Below are 20,734 nucleotides of genomic sequence, written 5' to 3' on the forward strand. Positions count from 1 at the left end.
GAGGATCTCATACCCTTTAAAACCAAACCTACTGTAGATATTTTCACTTTTCCTGCACTGATGTTTTGGTGTGCCTCTAGCTGAGGGTTCCTCAGGCTGCAGTGAGAAATAACTTTCAGACTGGAACGGGAAAAATGCACAACTCGAACTGGTCAGTCCTGTTCCTCAGCTTCGGAAGCGTGAGGCAATAAGATGTGACGGAACGAACCAGTGAGAAGTCCGGTTCATGTCAGGGGCCATTACGACGCAGTGCATTTGAATGGGATTCAGTGTGTGTATAAGAATCAGCCGTGCTGTTTGTGTGTTATGTTAGTCACCTCTTGGAACTGGTACCAAATATTTCGACGGGTTCCAAACCAACCAGCCGCCCAGGAACATAGATTTTGGTTTTGGGTGGATTTTGGTGAACTTGTGTTCAACTGCATTCTATAAAGCAGGTGTGTTTGTTGTTGTCATTCTCATGAACCTGGTCTTTATTTTGCCCACTTTAGAAGTAAATAGGAAGGTCAGGAATGTTCTCAGTGATTGCACAACATTGATTAAAGGTGGAATTTTAATTGTTGGTGAAATTTAGTTTCTGTTAGTTGGGACTCTACCTCACTGAGCCCTGTGTTTTTATCTCCCAGCTTTTCCTCAAATCAACAAAATGCTGTAAATTGGTGGACTTTAGGAATAAGATAATAATTTCATGTCTCTTGACATGTTCTGCAGTAGCAGTGCTGAATGCGCTGTGCCGAGGTGTTCAATTGACCAAAAGAGCTGCTTACTGTGTTCTCTGACATGTAAATAATCAAATCCCGCAGCAGCTCAGTGAAGCGACATCGGATAAATGGGAGACTCTTTTCTGATCAGCCGAACGTGGTGGAGTTTTTTAACTAAAATGGTGGTGTTGGAGCTTCACGTTGACTTGTGTGTTCAGCACGGCTTTTATTTAGAGGACAATTTAAACTTCACTAAAACGAGAAGGCGATATGCTAATGTGGGATTGTACCTGATTCCTCATTTTTAATGTCTGACATTTCTGTTTAATAACTAAGCACTCGGACTGCTCGGGCTTCTCATATTAGTAGATCTAATTCTTGGAAACAATCCTCATGACCTTGAGAAAGCATAACAGCGAAAGCCGTCTTACCCACGTTTACATTTCTATTTCCGAGGAATTAGTGATGTTCTCTAACAGAACAAACCTGAGCGAATAGGATCGCTGTAAAACAGCCGGGAGTTGAAGCGTCTGATCTCGAGACCGTCTCTGCACGTCTCCGGAGTTTCATAACGAGATATACGACCTACATGTCCGAGTTATCGCGTTTGATAAATGATAAAACACGAGCAGCTACTTATTCACCTGCGTGTATAAACGTGAACCGAGCGCTGTATTTTACTTTCGTTTTTATCGAGTGCTGCAGTTACACTTGAAGAATTTGTGCTTTTAACCTTTTCAGTGCATGAATGTGTTTCCTCTCTACATGGAGATGATAAGAGACACAGGAAGTAGGAACGTGTCGAGTGTATAATGATAAAATTCTTACAAGGACATTATTTTGACTGTATGAAAACATATTTCTCTGCAAAGTCTCTTTTCTGCTTTGAATCTTTCCATTAAAGAATAATTCATTATAGGATCTCCGTCTCGCTGGACGATGATCACGGAGCAACAGTGAGATCGTTGCGTGATTATAAGCAGTTCTGTGAAATATTTCGTAACAACGTTATCAGGCTTTTAAAGTGGCGTGAACTTTTTTCCTTCACTTAAACGAGGAGACCCAAACCTGTTCCAGCATGACAATACCACAAACCTAGCTGCATGAAGATCTGCTTTTCATGGGTTTGAGTGGATCTTGAATAACAAATCTCCACAATCTAGTGGAACATCTTTCCATCAGAATGGAGGTCATTATAACATGAGCGTTATAATGAGCCGTCATCATTCCCGTGACTGATCTTCGTACCTCATATTGCTTGTAACGGATGGAAGAGCTACACGGGGGGTTCCTCACGTGAAAATGACACGTAAAATATAGTGTAAGAAAGGTGCTGTGGTCTAAAACAACATTCCCGAGATAAGGACGATGGTTTGAAACGTAGGCAGTGGAGGAGGGGAAAGAACCTGTTCAACAAATGCAAAATGTGAGAGTGCAGAGCGCCAAATGGACGGTCCAGAAATAGTTCAAATTTCACGCAGATGCTGACTGAGAACAAACCGCAACGTAGCGGCCGATTCGAATCTGAGCTGATCATCGCTTTTTATTTTAGATTTACTGACAACAACTTCACTGTATTGCATGAGAGAAATATAATCCCGACTATATGCTTATAGACTCGACTCGTATGAGGGATAAAGTGTAGATCGCCGCTCATTCCTGAACAGACCTGCTGATATTCTCTTCACTCGCTTTTCCAAAGCACTGTGGTGTATTTGATTAAGTTAATGAAGTTGTTCAGCTGTTTGGAGAACAAACAGGAGTGGCACAGAGCAGGGAGTTTGTTCGTTTGTTCTTTCAAGGCCTGTCGAGTGAACGCTTCATTTCCAGTCAAAACTGTGCTCTTGTTTTTTTTCCCCTCTTTATAATAAAACACCTTCATAAGCAGGGCTGCAGCTGCACTAAACTACCGAACTAACTAAACCCATTTAGCGCATTTCACTGCCGTATTACATCAAAATACAAATCGATTTCTAATTGCTCCAAAAACGGTAACCGTTTTCTTTGTTTTGGGTTGAAATGATCCCAAACTTTGGAAACTTTGTCGTTTTCCTGAATCTTCTCCTCGCCCCTCTGTGTCTTCTGTGTTACCTGTCCAGAGCGCTCCAGAGTTTAGCGGGTGGTGCGTCAGTAATAATGGTCCGTGGGGAAACATAGTGCTCAGTGTGGAGTTAAATGACTAAACGAAGCATTGAGGCAAATAATATGTATTCGAGTTACTTGAGTTACTCAGGGAATCTGTTCAGCCCTGGTTTAAAACAAGAAGATGGGATGGAATTACATGTGTATGGTGTATAGACAGACAGAAGTCTTGTAGTACGGTATTTGTACGTTTTATGAAGCCTGATGCAGGATAAAAACATTTAAGACGTGTGAATGATTTATTGACTTATTATCAGCGTCTACACCATCTCTACTTTAAGACCTGCTTTAAAGCATGACCCTTATCTGACCTTCTGAAAAAATTTATCGAACCAAAACTGTTTTTCAGGCTTTTGGTCCGTCCATCCATCCATCCATTTATCATTCAAGTTACTCAAAAACATTACTCATTACAAAGTGTGTAGAATTTTTATAAAATTATTGTAACCAGTAGATAAACCACTTGGTTGAGGTTTTTGATGGGCCTCACGTCTCCTTCTTTTTCCCTGATGAGCCTTGAACTTGATATAACCCTGTTCAGATCTCTCCTTCCCTCTGCAGCTCTTTATATTCTCTGAATTTTTTTTCATTTAAAATTGCGGTGTGCTCCAGCCATTGCCTTGTCGGGGATAAATATAGTTTTCTTTCTGTCATTCTCGCTATGCTCGTCTTGTTTCGCTCGTCTTTTAAACCTATAATCTGCATATCTTAAAACTCAGAAAACCCGAAAAAATGTATCACCGCTAGTTTTTATTTAATTGCTAATTTTATTACCATCGAATTTTGTGGACACTCGGATAAGAAGCTGAATGAAGTGCAGAATGATGTTATTGAAATTATCGATCCGTATGAGCGACAACAAACCGCGAGTGGCTTCCTAAAGCTGCACTACTTCAGATACATTTACAAACGTCGTTTTCGTCTAAAAACTCTCCGCGTCCACACTTTTGTTTTTACTCACGTCCCAAAAGTTGCACATCTGCACTGAAACGTCTGAAAACGTTTTATGTCTTGCATCTCGTTGCATCTTTTTCGTAAGCCCCCGTTTTTACACACGGTGATGTGGGCACGGCCTCAGTGACGTGGGCACGGCCTCAGTGACGTGGGCACGGCCTCAGTGACGTGGGCACGGCCTCAGTGACGTGGGCACGGCCTCAGTGACGTGGGCACGGCCTCAGTGACGTGGGCACGGCCTCAGTGACGTGGGCACGGCCTCAGTGACGTGGGCACGGCCTCAGTGACGTGGACACATAGACTAAATAACGGAAGATTTGACAAATAAACACCAGTGTTTTGTCTACATAAATAGGACACGATTTTGTAAATGGCACGAGGTTCTGTGGCTTCATGCCGTTCTGATATTATTGCTTTAATTTCCACATACCACATCACGTAAAAGCATAGATGTCTGGTTGAAATGTTTATCGTGGTGCAATGACAAAAAAACATTCCTGATCGGATTCAGTGATTTATGGAAGCATTGAGTTCATTCATAACCTGGACCAACATCTGCTCTGGATCTCATACTATGACGAAAAAGTGTGTTTTTGTGCCGTCCATCTTTGTAAACATTATATCTTTAGAACGTGAAGTTTATATACATGACTGAATTCAAAACAGGGTCAAGGTTATCACAAGGTCAAATCTGTTTGACGTTTTGTCCCCTCCCAATAGCCTTCATGTATATTTAAAGGCAAACAAGAAACTCTAGATTGGTTCATGGCAGATTCGTCTGCTTGGTTCATTTATATTTGCTTCACATATAACAGGAAATGATCAGGTTTTGTAAAAGGTTGGTATTTGACTGATTCTTTAAACGTAATTTTTTTTGCTTTATAGCTGAAACCTCAGAATGTGCCAGTGTTCCTCACATTCTCTAGCTTCTCTTTAATCCTAAATCTCGACCTCAGAAATCTGTTAATGTATTCAGCGGTACACTTTTAGACTTGAAACAAAATCTAGATTGTTGTTTTCTCGATGTAAGTTGTAAATATTTGCGTACACAGTCGCTGTGCTGCTCGGAAACGGTGCTCCGGTCAGCAAAATCTCAAGAAAGAGGTCAATTTCTGAATGGAAATTTGCGTGGTTTTATTCGAATGTTATTGTTAGAGTGCGAGTGTGAGAGTATTGTGGTCTCGCTGTTGTTGTTGGTGCGCTACGGGAGTGCGGTGTCTCTCAGGAGACTGTAAAACTCGCAGGCCGAGCTTGACGAACAGGGCAGGTGAGATTTTTGTCTGACATCCGTCGCAACGATTTTCAACACGGAGACCTGTGACGCGTCGTGGGATTAAATTACACAGAAGACTTACAAAGATTACATGTGCTCAGTTTGTCAAGATTTGTGTTGCATGTTGTACCAACAAACAGTTTCGCAGCAAAAATGTGGCTCTGTTGTGCTTCGGGGAAAAGAATGGTATCGATGCATTCCTTAACACACACACACACACACACACACACACACACACACACACACACACACACACGCAGTCACCTGGTTGTCCGTTTCTTGCACAGGAAGTGCTGGAGGTCTGTTCAGGTCTGGTTCATTCAGCGTTTCAATGGGAGACATCGAAATATAAAGGGTTCTTGTGTTCCTTCCGTCTTCACCAACCAAGTATTGGCCAAGAACAAGTGCTTGAACGTTTCTTGAATATCGATCCAAACAATATAGAGGAGATTTATATGTACACATCTTTCTGAACATCCCATTCAATATTTAATCTCCATTTGCTATCTTATTATGACCTTCACTCTTCTGGCAAGATGTTCCACTGAATTTTGTGGAGGTTTGTGCTCCTTTCGCTCTTTCAAATAGTGTGCATCACATACGTTATTTTAACTTTTGTTGTAAGGTTTTTATGGTGTTTTCACCATCAGTGAATGAATTTAGCAGATTTTGGATCCGAACAGAAGATCCGACGGCGCAGTGATGCTATGAAATTGTGTTTGTACCACTGGTGTTGACGTAGCCCTGTTTATTATCGATAATCCTCTAGTATCCATGTCCACTTTTATTGATTTGTGGATTGTTACAGGACTGAAATATCGATTCCACAGATACGTGTTGCTGCATGGCAACTGTTTTATAGCTTTTTATAATCTCCATATGATGATGCAGTGTGTGAATAATTCTCATAGGAATAGCTGACATTATTTTGGGTCATTTAAAAAAAAAATCACTATGATTATATCTGCTGCCCAAAAAAGTTGTAAAGGACAAAAAAATGAAGTACTACATAAACACAGTGTTTCTGACTCATGAACTTCACAGCATTTTCAGCCTTTTTGTTTGATTTGACAACACAAACTTTAAGTGTCCAAACACGTCTCTGCTATACAGACAATAAAATACCGAGCAAACAAGCAGGATGGAAATCACATGATCTTTGGCTCAACCTCTTCTGTCTTGTTTTTATTTTCCTTCTCATTTGGAGAAGACGGAATATCCGTTCTACAATTTACACCTAATAATCCAATAAGTTCCCCATTAAAAAGCAGGAATGACGTCTATTTCTTTTCCGTTGTTTGTAAGGAAGAAGGAACTTTGACGCCGTTATTGTAATAAGATCATGTGATTTGGAACAGAAGTCTGTGCCGAGTTTATACGAGTAACAGAGAGAGACGAGAAAGTCTTGGAGTTTTCTTGCAGGAGCTTCTGCTGTTGTATCTCGGCACGTTAGCAAGAAAAATGTGCAAAACTGTAAGTGGCACGAGGCCGAGACGTCCTGTTCTCTCACCCCTCATCTGAAAAAAACATCTTCAGATACGTTTCATTCGTTTGCTAACATCAAGCAGCGATGCGTTTCTTTGCTAATGCCGGGTTGCCAGGTTTGATTAGCGCTGAGCATGTAATAAGCTAGTTGTTCTGGAACATCACCTTCGTATCAAAAACACTTTTTCATCATTTACTTTAAATGGTTTTTTTATTTTTTTTATGTCTGATGCTGATTAAAAATAGTAACGTTTTTGCCGTCATAAATCTTGTTTTTACTGTCACTTTTAATTGAGTTTTTTCTCGTTACTTTCACTGATGAATTTCTCATTACTCACCTCTCTGTCACTCTTTCAGTTTTATATTGACATCATCGTTAAAAAAAAAAAAAAAACTAGTTCTACACAGGAAGTGTTTTTTTTTTTGTCCTCTTTTTACTGGGGAAAAAAACAATGGAAAAAGTCCAGACAAAAGTTCATCACCTGAGCATCAGTTTGGACCTTTTTGAGCCTCCATTTCCACATTTATATATTTCTTTATTTTTTCTGTTATCATGAGCTCCACTCTTCTGTGAAGATGTTCCACTAAATTTTGTGACGATTTTGGACATTCATATTTATTCAAATACTCAAATCTAATCTATTTTATTTATCTACTCTATTATGTTGTACGGTTTAGAGACAGTGGCATTGAGTAAAAGACAGGAGGTGGAGCTGGAGGTAGCAGAGCTGAAGATGTTGAGGTTTTCGTTGGGAGTGACGACGATGGACAGGATTAGAAATGAGTTTATTAGAGGGACAGCGCATGTAGAACGTTTTGGAGACAAGGTGAGGGAGGTGAGATTGAGATGGTTTGGACATGTGCAGAGGAGGGACATGGGGTATATCAGTAGGAGAATGCTGAGGATGGAGACACCAGGAAGGAGGAAAAGAGGAAGACCAAGGAGGAGGATTATGGATGTGGTGAGGGAAGACATGCAGGTAGTTGGTGTGAAAGAGGCAGATGTAGAGGACAGGGGGGTATGGAGACGGATGATCCGCTGTGGCGCCCCCTAATGGGAGAAGCCGAAAGAAGATTTATCTACTCTATTATTAATCTACTCTGTTTTACAATAAACACAGCTTTGAAGAAATAAAAACATTAGAAATATAAATTTGGCATTTATGAATTAGTCTGTAAGTGGACCCCTAATGCGTGACCGTGGCGTGAAACTCCCTGAGATTGTGGAAGAGAAACCTTGAGACTCAAAAGGGAACCTGCTCCTCATCTAGGTGTTGGTAATGGTGTTCTGTATTTCACTGACAAACAGGAAGTGCATACAGCCGAGTGATGCTACTCTTTTTCTTCGGGTTCCTTTTTCTTTTCTTTTGTTATAGTTCACTTTCCGGATGTTTGTTTAATGAATAATGAACATGACTTATTATCGACCCGAGCGTACGCTGGGCCTGCGTGCTCCTACACGTCGGGTATCTGAATGGCTTTGTGAGATTTCTTTACACGTTTCCTGTCATTCACTTTTTTATTATTGGAACAGAAGCCAGGTCACGTCTGTGTCTTTGATTAAGCCTGTAGGAAGTGGGGCAGAGCAGGAGTTAAATAGGAGATTACATCAGCAGTTGGAGAGAGGGAGAGACAGAGGGGGAGAGGGGGAGAGGGGGAGAGAGGGAGATGGGGGGAAAGGGAAAGAGAGAGAGAGAGAGAGAGAGAGAGAGAGAGAGAGAGAGAGAGAGAGAGATTTTTTCCAGGCCACTGGACAATCTTAATTGCTTAACTGTTCGTTTTGGGAACAGAATCGATTGTGGCCTGTCTAAAGACATTTTTCATTAGTTTTCTGCTCGGTCGGTTCACTGGATGTGGAATTTGAATGGTTTGATGTTTACGGGGGTGATGGCGGGTTTGCCAGTGCACCTGGTGCATTCCAGAGTTTTTTGAATGTATGATTAGTGTGTTTCAGTTTCTGCTAATACACTTTAAGCTGATTTATACTTCCGGTTTCTGTGCTACGTACTTTGACAAAAAATCAATAAAATTGAGATCCGTTCGTAAAGAGAGACATCGCTCATGACTTGGGCTTTTAAACAGTAGAAGAAATGATCTGAATAAAAGTGCAAGCCGGAGAACAGGATTAGGTTTTATGGTTTATTGTGAAGTCTCAACATACACTTGTTGTTTTTCAGCAATTCTTCCAGCTGGTGAGGTTGAGAAAGCTGGGCCTGAGCGACAACGAGATCCAGAGGCTTCCTCCTGACATCGCTAACTTCATGCAGCTTGTAGAGCTCGATGTCTCCAGAAACGGTAAGAGAAACCCCACGTTTCCACTCGTACTGTTTCGGCTGCTTTGTGCAAAACGTAGTGTTCATCCATACACACAGATTTACACAATTTACAGTGGACCCAAAAAAAATCATCTTCAGCTGTCTATCAAACGTCCCTCAGACCTCTTGTAGCATTAAGCTTCCACCACCATGCTTCCATGTGCATGTGATGTTCTTTTGCTGAATTTATACCAAAGATTTATTGTCAAAATTTGGTTCCTTGGTCTTTCAAGAAGATAACACACTTCACCACATGGATATAGATGTTCTATCTCAGATCTCTTGGGTGGTTTTGTTGGGTTCTCATACACTTGTTTGTATTTTTGCATCTTCTCTATTTTTATTATTATTCTTTTGAATTTTTTTATTATCATTTCTTCTCTGGCGACATGGCCGCGATGATCATTAGCCTTTTCGCTATACACACTCTATATTGCCAAATGTTTTTGGACACCTGGTCATCAGTATGTGCTTTTTGAGCATCGCATTTCAGTCCCAATTTTCTCTTCTATCTTCTGGAAGATGTTCCACTAGATTTTAGAGTGCGCTTGTGGACATTTGTGTTCATCAGGCACAGTGATGTCAGTAAATTCAGGTGTGGTGAGAAGGTCTGAGGTGCAGTCAGACTTCACATTAATCCTGTTCAATAGGGTTGGAGCTCTATAGCAGGAGATCTTCAGCATTTTCCAACCCGTGTAAAGCAGATCTTCATGGATCTGGCTTTGTGCTCATTGGCATGCTGGAACAGGTTTTGGTTTTCAAGTTCAAGTGAATGGAAAGTTATGTGCCTTCGGCTTTGTGGTACCAGTTTGGAGAAGAAGCACGAGAAGGTCAGGTGTCCCCACACTTCTGTCCATGTAGCGTTTCATACGGCAGTTTTTATAACCCAGACTCCATGTTTGGCCACACCCGAATTTCCTGCGTCAGCTGGAACACATTTAAACATCTGTTTCCTTCGAGTCCGTTTAGTGTCTTGGCACTTTTTTGCTGAAGTGCTTTAGTTAAACATTTATAACTCGTTGGAACTTTGCCCTGCTTCTGAATCGCGTGTCCACTCCCTGCTGCGTTCAGATGCTCCGTGTTCATGATTAGATTGAAACCGTACAGGAAATAAGGTAACTGCACTCTTTATTACTTACTTCTGTAACACATTTGCTTTTTTTTTTTTTTTTATATTTCCTGCAGATATTGTCGAGATTCCAGAAAACATTTCTTACTGCAAAGCCCTTCAGGTAGCAGACTTCAGCGGGAACCCTTTAACGAGGTAAGTGAATAAAAATCTCTCTGTACTTTGATTACGATTAAAATGAGATGATTCGTTATGCTTGTTGTTCTTTTCTTAATTTTTGGTGCGTTTGATATTTTTTTTGCATCTCGATTACGTTCGATTTCATTTCTCTCGGTTTTGAATCCCTTGGTTTATTCGTTCGGTCTTTTCATCAGTTCTCTTTCTGTGTTTTGGAGAGCGATGGCGTTTGGTTTATTCACGGTGATTGCTGCTACTTTTAGCATGATTAGCACTCTAAGTGCCGAGCACACGCGCTGATTGCGCTGTGGACCGTGTGTGTGTGTGTGTGTGTGTGTGTGTGTGTGTGTGTGTGTGTGTGTGTGTGTGTGTGTGTGTGTGTGTGTGTGTGTGTGTGTGTGTGTGTGTGTGTGTGTGTGTGTGTGTGTGTGTGTGTGTGTGTGTGCATGTTTCAGTGTTAATGGAACTGTAATGGGCCTTTGACCTGCCTGGGCGTCCTGTAGTGCACTCACACTGACTTTGTTCTGTTTAATAAAATTTTATTTTTTACATTTAATGAATAATTTAATGAAAATGTTGTAAGATTTTGTTTTTATCATCAGTTTTGTTTGTGTGCGCTGATGTGGTGTTGGCGCTGAATCAGTTGTATACATCATTTTTGTATACAAGGATTTTTTCAATGTAGAACAACAAGAAATCGTTTTTTTTTCATTATTTCCTGTTTGTTGCTTTAATCACAGACGATTTCCAACATTATCTGTTTGCATTATTATGCTTTTTTTAATATTCATTCACTAATTCCAATTAATCTCAATATATCAGTGGTTTCATTTCAACAAATAACCTTTTATAAGGTCTGTATTTCATTTCATTAAATCTCTCTCTCTTTCCCCCAGATTGCCAGAGAGTTTTGCAGAACTACGGAATCTAACATGTCTGTCCATCAATGACATTTCTTTACAAGCGCTTCCTGATAACATTGGAAAGTAAGTCCATGTTTCCCTTCACTTTCCGCCCGAATGTCGAGGGAAAAACCCACAGCACAGAATCTCCCTACACAGATCTCCCTCCCTACACAGATCTCCCTCCCTACACAGATCTCCCTCCCCTACACAGATCTCCCTCCCCTACACAGATCTCCCTCCCCTACACAGATCTCCCTCCCCTACACAGATCTCCCTCCCCTACACAGATCTCCCTCCCCTACACAGATCTCCCTCCCCTACACAGATCTCCCTCCCCTACACAGATCTCCCTCCCCTACACAGATCTCCCTCCCCTACACAGATCTCCCTCCCCTACACAGATCTCCCTCCCCTACACAGATCTCCCTCCCCTACACAGATCTCCCTCCCCTACACAGATCTCCCTCCCTACACAGATCTCCCTCCCCTACACAGATCTCCCTCCCTACACAGATCTCCCTCCCTACACAGATCTCCCTCCCTACACAGATCTCCCTCCCTACACAGATCTCCCTCCCTACACAGATCTCCCTCCCCTACACAGATCTCCCTCCCCTAAACAGATCTCCCTCCCCTACACAGATCTCCCTCCCCTAAACAGATCTCCCTCCCCTACACAGATCTCCCTCCCCTACACAGATCTCCCTCCCCTACACAGATCTCCTCCCTACACAGATCTCCCTCCCTACACAGAGCTCCCCTTCCTACACAGAGCTCCCTCCCCTACACAGATCTCCCTCCCCTACACAGATCTCCCTCCCCTACACAGATCTCCCTCCCTACACAGATCTCCCTCCCCTACACAGATCTCCCTCCCCTACACAGATCTCCCTCCCCTACACAGATCTCCCTCCCCTACACAGATCTCCCTCCCCTAAACAGATCTCCCTCCCCTAAACAGATCTCCCTCCCCTAAACAGATCTCCCTCCCCTAAACAGATCTCCCTCCCCTAAACAGATCTCCCTCCCCTAAACAGATCTCCCTCCCCTAAACAGATCTCCCTCCCCTAAACAGATCTCCCTCCCCTAAACAGATCTCCCTCCCCTACACAGATCTCCTCCCTACACAGATCTCCTCCCTACACAGATCTCCCCTTCCTACACAGATCTCCCCTTCCTACACAGATCTCCCCTTCCTACACAGATCTCCCTCCCTACACAAGTTGACCCCTAATGCGTGACCGTGGCGTGAAACTCCCTGAGATTGTGGAAGAGAAACCTTGAGACTCAAAAGGGAACCTGCTCCTCATCTAGGTGTTGGTAATGGTGTTCTGTATTTCACTGACAAACAGGAAGTGCATACAGCCAAGTGATGCTACTCTTTTTCTTCGGGTTCCTTTTTCTTTTCTTTTGTTATAGTTCACTTTCCGGATGTTTGTGTAATGAATAATGAACATGACTTATTATCGACCCGAGCGTACGCTGGGCCTGCGTGCTCCTACACGTCGGGTATCTGAATGGCTTTGTGAGATTTCTTTACACGTTTCCTGTCATTCACTTTTTTATTATTGGAACAGAAGCCAGGTCACGTCTGGAAGATCTGTCTACACAGATCTCCCTCCCCTACACAGATCTCCCTCCCCTACACAGATCTCCCTCCCCTACACAGATCTCCCTCCCCTACACAGATCTCCCTCCCCTACACAGATCTCCCTCCCCTACACAGATCTCCCTCCCCTACACAGAATCTCTCTACACAAATGAGATCTGCAAAAACCCAGCAAACAGTTGTATCGGACGTCTTTGGATGTCGTAGCATGACATTTTTCCATCGCTTGAACTAGGAGACCCAAACCTGTTCCAGCATGACAATGCTCTTGTGCACAAAGCAAACTGTATGACTTTAAAAAAAAAATAAAAAAATCCTCAACATACCAACGATAGACCAAAAAATATTATTGTGTAATCGATATCAATATATCAAATTTACATTTGTCCAGCCCTTTTGTATCTTTGACACAAAAGAATTGAAATAGTTTTAAACTAATACGGCTTTAAATGGAATAATAAGTGCGTTAACTGGTTTGGGAGCGACGCTGGAGTACACACACGATCAAATGAATAATCTTACATTCCATTATGACGATGAAACATCTCCCATATCGCGCACTGTCCCTAATAACATCGAATCTGCCGCGAAACATTGGTACGCTGACACACGCTCCGCTCCTGTGAGGGCCTAAAGCAGAGCGGTTCTTAGAAAATAAAGCAAATTGTTAGAGGCTCCGGTCTGATCGCATGTGAGATAGGGCGAAGAAGTGAGCGGAAATTACACAGGAAATGAACAGAGCCATGGAATGATGAGTGTAAGAGTGTCGGAGTGAGAGGCAGGGACAGAGAGGAAACAGAAACCAGAGTACAAATCCTGCAAAACTGACAGACAAACGACGAGTTTGCTGCAGACACATGAAACGCAGGAAAGTAAATCATAACCGAGGCGTTTAAAGTGTAATGAAGTGATCCAGGGTTTGTCAGGATGTGCGTATGGAAAGAGTCGGGCTGCCAACGAGGAAGTGACTGCTTAGATCTGAAGATGATATGGACACATGCTCGTAGAGATGTGTGGAGATTCATTGAGCTATTAGGATGTTAGTAACGTCAGGTTCTGCTGTAGGTGGGATGAGGAGGTTCCTGGGGTGCAGTCAGCGTTCACATTCACCGTGTTTATAGGGTTGGAGCTTTATATCAGGAGATCTTCAACTCCAACCGATGTAAAGTAGATCTTCATGGAGCTGGCTTTGTGCAACAGGTTTGGGTCTCCTAGTTCAAGTGAAGGGAACATTTTTGTCAGTGTGTTTATTCTGCTGTGATATGGCTGGAAAAGTCAGGTGTCCAAATACTTTTGTCACCCAGTGTAATTCATGTGTATAGTAACGTATACAATCAAAAGTCTACACACCCCTGTTAAAATAGCAGGTTTTCTGCCAACGTTGGATGAAGAAGAAATACCACACAGACGTGTATGTTTCTGCTCTCTCGTCATGCTGTTTTGTTGACGTTGTTCTTGTTATTGTGCCTCATTAATACAATGGGAAATCCGGTTCACGCTGTAGGACCACATCTGATGAGCAGTGACCCATGAAGCTGGATTTTTTGCCCAAATTGGATATGACTTTGAAAATCGACAGTAACATTTACATCTACTTTTATTCCAATGAGAAAAATCCGATTCATGGTGCATTCCCCTGAAGCCTTAGGATGACCTGAGCTCTTTTTGATCCTTCATTGTTCGAATCCAGCACCAGGTTAAACCAGGATTTGTAAGAACGTTGCGGTAGCTGCTAGGGTTATATCTCGAAAGCAAATGGTTTAATGAATTTCTCTCACATAATCACGCTGAACTCTCAGTCTGACTCACTAAACCCATCGCCGGGGATTGAGAAGGTATTATTTATAGCTACAAAATCACAGCTATAAACCTGTGTGTGTGTGTGTGTGTGTGTGTGTGTGTGTGTGTGTGTGTGTGTTTAATCCTGCAGCATGTTGTGTTTTGAAGGCATCAGGAAACGTTAATGTTATTTGCATTAGAGTTGCACTGCTTTTTTTTCCCCCTTCAGCGTAATCAAAGCGTTCTAGCAATCAGGCTGCGCAAATTCAATTCACTTCACTTGTTTTGTTTTCTACTTTTTTTGCTATAGATGTTATGAAGGCACTGATGCTGCAGGTCTTTGAACCACATTACATTTCTGACGATTCGGAAAGAAATAATCCGTGTATGATTCAGGTTCGGAAGTTGCAGGTGATAAAAGCAGGTTAAAGTTATGGTTCCTGGTGTCGTGTCTCTGGTCAGTGTTTTGTGCTGGTCAGGTTGTGATATTAAAGACCAGCAGTGATGATCTGACACTTTACCCTTCATCTTCTCCGCCGAATAATCAGTCGCTCCGACTTCCATTATACTCTGCTCTAAAATATATCTTACTGAAGTTCTTAGTGAACTAATAGTTTGGGGGGATGCTGCTGTACAGAACTGAATACTGTACTGAATCCTGATCCAGATCTGGAATACGGTACTGAATCCTGATCCAGATCTGGAATACGGTACTGAATCCTGATCCAGATCTGGAATACGGTACTGAATCCTCATCCAGATCTGGAATACGGTACTGAATCCTGATCCAGATCAGAATACGGAACTGAATCGTGTACAGAACCTTCTAGATATTAAGCCAGTGTCCCTGTTACACAGTCTGTAGTTCCACTTATTTTTGGCTCAGATTTCTATCGTGCTCATAATGTGACTGAGTTGAACTTTGAGCCAGAGGAGCACTTTGAGGCTCTTCACACTCACTCAATCACACTGATGATGTAACCGGAGCGACGGAAGCGATGTGTTGCTTCTGTTCGGGGTATTTGGAAAAAAAAAATTCTCTAAAACTAATATAAAAGAGCGTTCGTTTTCTGCGTGATCCAAATAAACAGGGCAGACTTTGGATAGCAAAAAGAAATTGTTAATTACTGGGGGATATTAAACGGGTAATTACGGGTGTTTGGAGACCGTCTGAAGCAAACTGTGTGCTCAGTAGGATGCTGATCTTGAGCGAGTAGCTGTTAATGAACAGTAAAAAGAAAACATCTCTACAAAAGGTTCTGCAGCAGAAACACTTTAAATAGGAAACATGTAACATATATAGAAAAAAACACCTTTTTACATCACACCTGTTAAAATATTTTGTACCACCATGTCTATGCTGTATAAGCAAAAGTTTGCGGACACCCGAGCAGAAGATTGGTATATGAATCTTTTTAAACTTCCATCTTTATTCTCTATTTGCTGTTATAATAAGCTCTACTGGGTAACTTTGACATCAAACCTTGACCATAAAAATAATCATCACCAACATTACATTAAAACCAGGTAGAAGAACACATACCACAATTAAAAACACAAACAAGTCTTAAAGTCCTACAACTTCACACATTTGTGCCTTGAAGTTCTGAAAAATCTTCAGTTACGCTCTTGATGATTTTTTTTTTTTTTTACTCCGTCCCTCTGACTTTCACTTAATGAAATTTCTGCTTGAATTCATGCGTTCTCTTTGGGCATCAGCCGTGTGCCAGATGAATGAAAATACTGGACGGATGAACGGAAAATCTTTACTTTGATGCTCATTTGACGTGTTTTGGCCCTCGGATGCAGTTTCCACCCACATCTACATACGTATATATATATACATGGACCTGTAATTACAGCAGTGCAGCATGTTTTCTTTTCTTTCTTTCTCTCTTTCTTTGCTGTGCTTTAACTTTCAGATTCAGTTTTGACATTTGGTTGGTAAAAATCTACATTTTCATGTAAAGTTGATTTGCCTTTACTTGATTCTAGGCCTGTTTAAAGCTTTGTGTGTGTTCGTATGTCTTAATCATAAACCACAGGACAGAAGTTAAACCTCTTGTGAGTTAAAATGCATCAAAATCTGTATTGAAACATGTATTTTTTTGTCCTTGTTTTGTGCAGCCTTATGAACTTGGCATCACTGGAACTCCGAGAGAACATGCTAACGTATTTACCTGAGTAAGTACACAGTGAGAAAAAGGTGTGTGTGTGTGTGTGTGTGTGTGTGTGTGTGTGTGTTTGGACTCTTAAAAATACCTGGGTGTTGATCTGAACAGCAAACTGGACCGATTAATACAAAAACAAGTAATAAGAAAGGACAGAGCAGACTCTTTCTGCTGAGGAGACGCATGGAGTGCATGGAGCACTGCTGAAGATCCTGTTTGACTCTGTGGTGGCCTCAGCCATCTTCTATGGTGTCTGTATCTCTACTACAGACAGGAAGAGACTGGACAAGTTGATCAGGAAGTCCAGCTCAATTCTGGGGATTCCCCTGGACACTGTAGAGGAGGTGGAAGATGGTAGCTAAACTATCTTCATTGCTGGAGAACGTCTCTCACGTCCTGTATGAAACAGTTATGCTCTGCAACAGTATCTGTGTAATAACAACAATTTAAACACTGTAATTTGACCTGGTGCAGTTTGTTTGTTTAATAGTGTAACTACTACTAATAGTATTGTTTTCTCTTTTGTATTTATATACTGAACCGTAGCTGCTGCACATCTGCACATTTGTTTTGCTGCTGTAACATGGAAATGTCCTCACTGTGGGGCGAATAGTGTCTTGTCTTGTCTTATCTTATCTTATCTTATCTTATCTTATCTTATCTTATCTTATCTTATCTTATCTTATCTTATCTTATCTTATCTTATCTTATCTTATCTTATCTTATCACTGATTCTGTACTTTTTCTCTGTTTTCAGGTCTCTTTCCCAACTACACAAACTGGAAGAACTTGATGTAGGGAACAACGAGCTGTATAATCTGGTATTTATTCTTCGTCTTCTTCTTCTTATTATTTTATTATTATTCTTAGGGGTGTAACAGTAGACAAACGTCACGGTTCGGTGCAATTTTGGTACGCTTGCAAATGCAAAACATAAAATCGCTTGTCGTTTTCAATTCACGCAGTTTGTTATTATTAAAATTTGTGAACATCAGCAGTTTACATTTTTAAAACAATTTCAAATAAAATTCCTGCTTGGTTAAATAATATATAAATAATATTTTATCATTTTTTAAAAATAAAAAAATAAAACAGAATAAATCAAATAAATGCAATACACTTTTCTATTATACTGATTAAATCATATCATTAAATTGTTTGATGAAATTGATTAATTAAAATCAAATAAATGGAAAAATGTATTTAAAAAGTTTACATTTGTTCAAGTGAAATTCTTGAAGCTGGACATAAAACGCTAAAGAATCCATCACGCTTTTTTTTTTTTGCGTTTTCATGCTTGCGCAAAACAAATCGTATTTCTGGTACGGCGCCACAGTGACTGTGCTAAATCGAGTTTCTTTTTTTTACTCCTGCCATTGTTGTGTATGTTTTCAAGTTTATTAATAATAATACAAAATTATTCAGTACACGTTTGTAAAGAATTGAAAGCCGTGTACCGGAAAAAATTTGGGACGTATACGTGTATCGTTACACCCCTTATTGTTATTGTTATTGTTGTTATTATTATTATTATTATTATTATTATTATTATTATTATTATTATTATTATTATTATTTTCCCCCAGAACTATCTTTTATTTATTCTGTAAGTTTTGGAATTCCATCTCAAGCAGCTCTTTGATTAAAAACAAATTCTTTCATGTTTGCTTCACCTTTCTTGCATGTTTATGACTCAGCAATGTGCTGAACCAGACGAGACGAGACTAGAATGCCAGTTCGCAAATATTTTGCATGGTTCTGCATTCCTGTGCAGGCTGCTGATTGTTTAACCTTTTCTCTATACACTGATTCCTTTCAGCCCGAGACAATAGGATGCCTTGTGAGCTTGAAGGACTTGTGGCTAGACGGCAACCAGCTGATGGAATTACCAAAGGTAAAGCTTTCGTTATTGCTATTGTGTCTGGTTTTAGTGCGGCTGGCGTTTAATTCAGTGGTCTTGATTTTCAGGAAATCGCAGAATTCGTTTTTTAGGATAATATAAAATTTGGTTGCCTTCCATTTCCAGGGGTTCTGGTTCAGCTTCCATCATCAGTCTGGTGTTTCACATATTTTCGTGGTCGTAATAATTTTCTCTGCTTTTCTACAAATTCCCCCCAATAAAACTTTGGTACCGAACGTAAAGAGAAACCCAAAGACTGACAAAACAGCCATCAAGTGCGGAAAAAGATCTGACGTTTAAATTGGTGAAACACACGTCAGGTTTCGAAACAAACTTTAAACATAGAAATGGAAGAGAAGTTCAAGTGCTAATGAAAAAGCTTTGTCGAGAAGCGGCAGTAAAAATACACAAAAACGCACATGCAGCTGTTAAACAGATGTGTTTACTATTTGCAAGAATTGGACTAATCAGAACTTAATCATCTCAATACATTGTTTTGGTTTGAAAAGGAAGCATTAGCTTTAGACTATTAGGCATTGAAATCCAAAACAGATCATTGCAGTTGTTCAGTGGCTAGAACTGACACACACACACACACACACACACACACACACACACACACACACACACACACACACACACACACACACACACACACACACACACACACACACACACAGCCTTGTCAGGCTGAAACCTGCCCTACTTGACTAATTTATCTCTATTGGCTAAATGCACTTATAAACATGAGTCTGAAACGGTAGATTCTGAAGTCAACACTGCGTCAGGATGTTTGTAATGAAGTGTGAACGCTTTGCGTCTCTTTTAAAGATGGAAATGAAGCCCATGACGGTGTCTGGGTGAATATTGTTGTGACCAGTGCTGTGTGGGAAAAAGTCCTTATCGAGCTACGGGATGTGCACCACTATTTAATCCCATTAAAGCTATTAATAAACCAGAATCAGTCATTTCAGCTGAACTGGCAACTCGAAGATTACAACACCTAGTCTTTAATGTTTTCCAGAGACACATACATGTTCCTTTTATTTCTATTCAACAAACTTGAAAATTTGACCAAACACACCTATAAATGTCCAGATGTTCCACTTCACTTTCATCCTCCTTCAGCATGAATAACAGCTGTACACGCTTTCAGCACCTGGACAGTTCATTTCTCCAAACCTTCATTTCTCCAAATGTTCAGCTGAAATACTTTACCGTGCCTTTTGTTAAACTTACCAGAGATGTTCTTCATTAGTGTGAGATTTCTTTACGATCCACCTCATCCCTACGACGTACGCTTCGCCTCCATGTCTTGTTTTTTGATGAAGTCTGTTCCAATGAGGAATAAGTCTCCATCCTTCCCTGCTTCAAAACAATCCCAAAACATCAAGCTTCCATCTCCATGTGTGACTGTGGGGGTGAGGCAGTCTGATCACATCTTCTCTCTGCTTCTCCAACTTACTCAAGTTCTTCTGGTAGACACAAATCATTCCCTGTCCAATTCTTGTATGTTTTCACCCTTTAATGAATTTATTGCATATAAATAAAAGCAACATCAATGTGTCTCAAAAAACCCAACTTTTAACGTGCTCTGTATTAGTTTGCACATATTATTGTAACAATACTTTATATTAAGACTTAGAAGAAAGATTACACTCACACCCTGGATTGTGGGAAGCTCTAAACACAGACTGTGTGTATTTTGTGCAGGAGCTGGGTTGTATGAAGAACCTGCTCTGTCTCGATGTATCTGAGAACAAGTTGGAGCACCTACCAGAGGAGATGGCATGTCTGCTCTCACTCACCGACCTGCTGGTGTCACAGAACCTCATCGACTCCCTTCCAGAGGGCATAGGTCAGGCTTTTTTCATCTTTCTGCTCAGAAGATGCCTGTGTCTGTCTGTCTGTCTGTCTGTCTGTCTGTCTGTCTGTCTGTCTGTCTGTCTGTCTGTGTTCAGTGTTTGATTTAAAATACAGTAGTATATGATGCCAGGTGTACATGTCGTTTATTATTATTATTATTATTATTATTATTATTATTATTATTATTATTATTATTATTATTATTATTATTATTATTGTAATAAATTAATTAGTTGTGTATTCAACCAATCAATTAATTAAATAATTAATTAATTAAGGATGTAACACATTGTGGTTATTTTGTGTGTAGGATCTTACAGGGGTCGTGTCCTTCAGCGGGACAGTGAGAGTGTTTAAATGATCCAGTCTAACACATGGCTTTGCTTTA

At 40.7% G+C, this 20,734-nt stretch overlaps 1 protein-coding gene across 1 annotated transcript in view; it reads left to right on the forward strand.

The window, feature by feature from the left end:
• lrrc1 (leucine rich repeat containing 1) overlaps positions 1-20,734 on the forward strand; it is a 32,782-nt gene that overhangs the window by 2,368 nt on the left and 9,680 nt on the right. The window contains exons 2-8 of the mRNA XM_083539155.1: positions 8,733-8,850; positions 10,056-10,134; positions 11,013-11,102; positions 16,537-16,593; positions 17,338-17,401; positions 18,400-18,474; positions 20,194-20,338. Coding sequence (XP_083395281.1) covers positions 8,733-8,850; positions 10,056-10,134; positions 11,013-11,102; positions 16,537-16,593; positions 17,338-17,401; positions 18,400-18,474; positions 20,194-20,338 — 628 coding nt within the window. The remainder of the gene's footprint in view (positions 1-8,732; positions 8,851-10,055; positions 10,135-11,012; positions 11,103-16,536; positions 16,594-17,337; positions 17,402-18,399; positions 18,475-20,193; positions 20,339-20,734) is intronic.

Source organism: Silurus aristotelis, assembly GCF_946808225.1.
Source record: "Silurus aristotelis genome assembly, chromosome: 4".
NCBI lineage: Eukaryota > Metazoa > Chordata > Actinopteri > Siluriformes > Siluridae > Silurus > Silurus aristotelis.